Source organism: Danio aesculapii, chromosome 11 (assembly GCF_903798145.1).
Source record: "Danio aesculapii chromosome 11, fDanAes4.1, whole genome shotgun sequence".
In the NCBI taxonomy this organism is placed as follows: Eukaryota; Metazoa; Chordata; class Actinopteri; order Cypriniformes; family Danionidae; genus Danio; species Danio aesculapii.
In genome coordinates this window covers 6,602,361-6,609,086 of record NC_079445.1, presented here as the reverse complement: position 1 = coordinate 6,609,086, position 6,726 = coordinate 6,602,361, and the positions used below count along the sequence as shown (strand labels likewise).

The following is a 6,726-nucleotide window of genomic DNA, read 5'->3' as shown; positions in this document are numbered from 1 at the left end:
ATTATATTATATTACATTATATTATATTATATTATATTATATTATATTATATTATATTATATTATATTACATTATATTATATTATATTATATTACATTATATTATATTATATTATATTATATTTTATTACATTATATTATATTATATTATATTATATTATATTATAGTACCTTATATTATAACACTTTATTATATTATATTATAGTACCTTATATTATAACACTTAATTATATTATATTATAGTACGTTATATTATAACACTTTATTATATTATATTATATTATATTATATTATATTATATTATATTATATTACATTATATTATATTATATTATATTATATTATATTATATTATATTATATTATATTACATTATATTATATTATATTATATTATATTATAGTACCTTATATTATAACACTTTATTATATTATATTATAGTACGTTATATTATAACACTTTATTATATTATAGTACGTTATATTATAACACTTTATTATATTATATTATAGTACGTTATATTATAACACTTTATTATATTATATTATAGTACGTTATATTATAACACTTTAATATACTATAGTACGTTATATTATAACACTTTATTATATTACATTATAGTACGGTATATTATAACACTTTATTATATTATATTATAGTACGGTATATTATAACACTTTATTATATTATATTATAGTACGTTATATTATAACACTTTATTATATTATGAAGTAATATAATTATATTATAAAGTATACATTTATATATAAAAATATTTTTTACTGTCATTTTTAAATGTATTCTCGCTAAATAGTATTTTCATATTTTATATTATATTAATTAAATTATATTTAAAAAATAAAGAAATGTACTTTCAATTTAAGAAATATACTTTGACAACTTGTAAAATGGCCACTGGTAGAGCAGTTCAGTTGAATAATTATAAACACTGTTATTCAAACATTAGTTTGCACTGACCAAGTGGACCAAGACCCCTGAATTTTACAGTAAATAGGCTTAAATAAGCACAAGTCTGCCTGCCATACCAAGGACTGCTTATAAATATTCACACAAGGCAAGCTTTCTAAATTTGTGGAAACACAACCATATGAATACTGATATGAAAGTTGATCTGCCAGAACAAACTATAATGTCTTATGTTTCTAGTGTCTGATGATAAACACCATTGAAAATAAATCATTGTTGCGTATTTGGTTAATTAAATGAGTTCTAATTTGTCATTTCTCTCACATGGTCTTTTCAGCAGGAAAGTGGTGTACAGCCACAAGATGTGTCCTCTTCAGATCTGTCATCGTACCCTTTCCAACCCAACAAGCAATAAAACGGTATTTTATTATCATATTTTGATTTGACTCAATTTTGATACTGTGTTTTTTTCTCGTTCATTGACCCTGAGCTGTTCTGTCAAACTCACATGACTTCCTTTCTTCTGTGAACACAAAAGGAGAAGTTGTGTTTTTTCCCATACTCAAAAAGTAAACAGAAAGATTATGAGCCCCACAGGTGACAAAAAGCAGTAAATATAGTCTCGTCAATATCAAACAATGCTCTTTTATACTCTTTTTATACTACTAATACCCTGGGCTACGTACCACCGCTATCTTCGTTTGAAGAATCCCCCCATCCACCCCTACTCCTCCTTCTTCCTAGATGGGTGGCACGGTGGCCCAGTGCTTAGCACTGTTGCCTCACAGCAAGAATGTCTCTGGTTCCAGGCTTTACCAAACCAGCAGACATTTCTGTGCAGAGTTTGCATTTTCTCCCCGTGCTCACATGGGTTTCCCCCGGGTTCCCCGGTTTCCTCCCACCGTCCAAAAAACATGCAACATAAGTTAATTGACTAATCCAAACCGGCACTATAGACATGCTGCTAGTAAATAGTTATATCTCAAGAGCAATCACTGGCTGTTCATTGGTCATTACAGCAGTTCTCGAGATCTACCTAAGCTCAAACTCCCCCCTCGCCTTGCAACGGGAGGGAGCCCTGGGCTCGAGGATCTTATGAGCTCAGGGCTCTCTCCCGGGACAGCATGCCAAACAAGCTTATAATTAATCATCAGCTAAGTGTGAACTCTTGAAATGATATTATCGCTAATATAAGTTTGTAGTAAGGATGACAAAAAATGTTGTTTTCTAACAAACGGTATGTTTATTACTATATCTAGATATGTTTATGCACAAATAATAGCCTAATGTAAAATATGAAAGCAAAACATCAGTAGGTCATTTGTAACTAAAAAACAATCCTTTACTCCTTGCGGTCAAAACATTCTCTGGGCTTGTCACGGTATTGGGGATGAGTCATCTGCAAATGTCTTATTAATTTGCACGGTCTCAGGCAAGAACTTTGCCGCAGATAATGCACTGTGGCTGGGTCAGGGATTCTTTGCTTTGAGAAAATGGAATAAAACCATAGTTCAGGTAACTATCTTGGTATTTCTTGCATTTCCAGTATTGTTAGCACTGTGAGTCGAAATGTTTGGAGCTTCCTCACCTGGGTCCAGTATGCTTACTATTAGCTGCTGAAGGCGAATCAGTGAGACTCCTGAAGGACGGATTACAAATCTGTCCATTTTTTTCGGTCAGCCAGGGGATGAAATAAACTAAGGCAACATGATTGTTCTCCTAATCGTCCACTGCAAAATTTCAAATATGACCCCCACAGAGCTCGCTGAGACACCCATGTTGGGAACCGCTAGAGGACACTAGGAACTGCAGTGATCTAATTGTATGCTGAGTGGACAAATGCATGCCATACGAAACACTGATGCACTAGTAACTAGCAGTTTTCACTTTTGAGTTCCACAGGAGATTTTATTTTTAGCCTTTCCTTTGGTTTGATTTGAATGGTTCAGCATTTGAATAGTGTTTGTTTTTTGTTACAGGTTAACCATCTGAGGTTTGACCCAGACACAGTCTGCTGAGTATTACTACAGTAGCTTTCTCTTAGAGGAAGTGACATCAGAGAGAAAGTGACGCTCAAGCACGGGTTCCAGAAAATTTGTCCATGATTTAATCATCTTCTAAAAGAAATCAACAAGAAACCTCAGAGAACTCTCGTGCAAGCATTTTCTCCAACAAATCAAGACAAGGCAATATGACAGCAACAGTGGACAATGAAGGGGAGCAGAGTTTTATTTTGCTAGAACGGAGAAGATGACAAATTCTTATTTTTTACCATGAACTATTAACACAGACCATGTCTGTGAGTAAAAATGAGTGATGATGAGGATGGGATTTCAATGCATGATATTTTTTTTAAGTATGGTTTTTATTACATTTTTATGGACTGTTTCTCAAACAGACGATAGAAATGCTTTTTTGAACAGGTTGCAGTCGAAATGAAGAGTTTTCTGTTTGCTTTTTGGTCTTCCACTCTTTGCCTTTTTAGTAGTTGAAATATTTACCTTTGAAATAAGGTGGGTGGGGTTTAGAACGACTGATATGATGCTTGCTGGCTATTGTTCCTTGCTCCTCTCTCTCAAAGCTAAGGCTTTCCTGTTTCCTTTTTTAATGTTGCTCTGAACCAAACACTTTTTGCTTCAGAGACTGTGTGTTTGTTGTGAATGAGTCTTCTTTCCATTGAATCCATGTGTAAAGTCTTTCGGTAGATGTAGAAGTGGATGTTGAGATAAGGGTGGGTGGGGTTTCTTGGTAGGCGGGGCATGAGCGGGCGGGGTTAACCTAGCTGAGGTATGTGGGTGGGGATGATAAAGGGATATTGTGGATTTGGGAAAAGCTGACATTTTTTCCTGCTTTTCACAGGATGATTGCGATTTTATTTTCAGTGCCATTTTTATTTATTTTTATCTTCTTTCCTTCATTTTTTTTTTTTTTTACGGAACACATCAGGATTTCTTTTAATGCATAGGAAAAAAGGCAGAAGTGCAATCTTTGTTCAATTAGAAAGCAAGAAGTATAGGTAAATAGTCGATTAAAAGTAATAAAGTATTTTAGCTTTCTTTAAAACTCCGAATATCATTATGCAAATGAAACCTAAATTTGTGGCCTAACATATAAATTTACAAACACATGATGGCACAGTTTTGCAATTAACGTAATTAAAACCATCGCTATTCAAATTTAATAAATGACTCAAAACTTCAAGGCAACTATGACACTTTCCACCAAAGACCTTTTCTGCCTACTATTGAACACGATAGTGTGCACTACCGCATTGGGTTTGGGTCAAATTGAATGGTAGTTTGTGTCTTTTTCATCAATCTTGGCTCGCAGCTTTTATCTAGTTTGAAGCATTAACATCTCTAAGCAGTTGGGCAGAGGGAAGACTTGATCACCGGTTCATAACACAGCTGTAAACAAGCCTTTCATCTGTCTGTCATAGTTAGTTAAACAGATTTCCGTGCGTCTGTGTGTGATTGTGTATTTAGATGTCCAGGTCAGCTTGACCTTTGATCTACCTCAGAGTTGTATGTGTTGTCTGATTGGTCAGGCTGCAGGTCTATCCTGTCCAATCAGATTTAAAAGCACCAGCTCGGGAGCTGGTGTCATGCAGAACTTCATCTTTAATGCGTCTATTTGTCCTCTTTAAAGAAACATCTATGTTTTGTATCTGTATGTCTTTCTGTTGGTGTTTTTTCTTTTCTTTTTCTTTACTTTTTTTTTTTTTACATTGCATTGTGATGATTCTTTTTCGTTCATTTTCTTCCTAAAAAAAAAAGAGAGGCTTGTGTAATTTTTTCCTGCATTAATTTTTAAACAAAATCCACATGAACTACCTTCTCAGATTTTTTTTTTCAGTTTTTGCTGTAGCCTCTCTGTGTTTAGAGGCCTAGTCTGAAGAACCAAAGTCAAATAATAATACGGTGACTAATGTGTGTCAAAAAGCAGCACATGGTAGTTTCGTTGGACAGATACGTTGTCTTTATTTCAGCAGTCAGAATAGATGTTTCAGAACGGTAATCATTCACACGGTGTATAAATACAGGACTGTTGCCGAAATGCTGAATTTTTAAAAACTGTTTTATTGATCACCTGCCACTTGCACGTCCAGATTTAGTTTTTTTTCTGTTGTGAAAAGAGAAGATTTTTTTAATTAAAAGAGGCTTAAACGTGTGGTTTTTGGATTTGGTTTGTAATCCTGTGGTTTTTAGGAGCTGGTTACTTCTGACACTACACAAAAAACTACAACAACACAAAAAAACAATGGAAAATTCTGCCAATAATATTACATTTAAACTTTTACATTTAAAATATTAGTTGATAGTATTACATTTGAACTCAATGCAGTGCAAATTTTAAAATAAAGGTAATACAATTGCCGATTATAAAGGGCTAACTAAATATATTGGGAGGTAATAAAGAGAGGGAAATAATGAGATTAGCCAAAGAAAACAGCCCTCGTAGTTATCAGATTCTAATCAAAAACGGGTTTATCCCTTTGCAAGATACAGATCAGTGGTGTAGTCCTAAAAAAAAAGGTGGTGTACTATTACCTGCCCAAGCTGTTTTATAATTTTACCTGAACGTTCAAGGAGACATCATTCAGTTGACTTCGGAAAAACTCTTCTCACAGCTGCTGTGGTCGTCAGATGGCGGGCAAAGGCGCAAAATATAAACAAAAATGGACCAATTGCAACAAATTAAGATGAGAGTTAAAAAAACATTTGGTATACAGTTAAAGGGGATGCGAAAACACGTAAATTAGGGAAGTCTAATCAGCAAAACAAGCGAGTATACCGAGGGTATACGCAATTATTGATCCTCAGAAGTCGTAATACCCAAACAGCTAGTGGAAAAAAAGTAGGCATACTGAGTATACGTGCGTATAGCCCCGACTACACCACTTATACAGATGTATGTTTTAAATAAAACCAGATAAATCATTTCACAATTGTGCAAAAGCAACATTCACATTTCAAACCTTATGAAACAATTTGCTAAAGCTATTTATTTTATAGCTGTCGGGCCGGATTTCACGGGAAACTGCATATATGTTCAATTTGCATGCGTATGCTAACATTTTATTTACACGGAATCGACTTCAAAACCTTAAAAGTACTGATGTTTACCTGCAGATGGTGCTATAAGCCATAAAAGCAACATTTTCAGAAGCCATGTTTCGAGATCATGTGTGCGCTTGTACATAAGACTGAGAGGGGCCCGGTTGATGTGGTCTTTGTAAAGCCAGCTAGCAGAGTAGGTTTTATCCCTAACGCCAACTACTTATGCCTTAGACTCACAGACATCTTAAATTCTGGTCACAGTTTAAACTGTTGGTGTTTCAATTAATTATCTTCAAGTACCTCATTCAGGGCTTCTCAGAAAGATCAGCAGCCTCAATCTAGCTGACAATTAAATGTCTGGGAATGAATGTGATATTAAAAAAATAATGTAGCTGCATCATAACAATCCCTGCTTAAACAGATATATGTATTATGTTAAGCACGATCGCCTCACAGCAAGAAGGTCACTGGTTCTCCCTGTGTTCGTGTGGGTTTCCTCCGGGTGCTCTGGTTTCCCCCACAGTCCAAAGGCATGCGGTATAGGTGAATTGAATAAGCGTGTGAGAATATAGGTAAATAATGTGTGTGAATCTAAGACTGTATGTGTTTCCCAGTGTTGGGTTGTGGCTGTAAAGGCATCTGCTGCGTAAAACATATGCTGGATAAGTTGGCGGTTCATTCAGCTGTGGCGACCCCTGATTAATAAAGGGACTAAGACAAAAAGAAAATAAATGAACATTA

At 34.4% G+C, this 6,726-nt stretch overlaps 1 protein-coding gene across 3 annotated transcripts in view; it reads left to right on the top strand.

Moving 5' to 3' along the window:
* rbms1a (RNA binding motif, single stranded interacting protein 1a) overlaps positions 1-5,106 on the top strand; it is a 49,233-nt gene extending 44,127 nt beyond the window's left edge. For 2 of the 3 annotated variants that reach the window (XM_056467985.1, XM_056467982.1), the window contains exons 13-14: positions 1,263-1,344; positions 2,905-5,106. In XM_056467985.1, the coding sequence (XP_056323960.1) occupies positions 1,263-1,340 (78 nt within the window). In that variant the 3' untranslated portion in view covers positions 1,341-1,344; positions 2,905-5,106. The remainder of the gene's footprint in view (positions 1-1,262; positions 1,345-2,904) is intronic. The other variant, XM_056467983.1, reaches the window with a different exon arrangement.
* Positions 5,107-6,726: the final 1,620 nt, after the last annotated feature.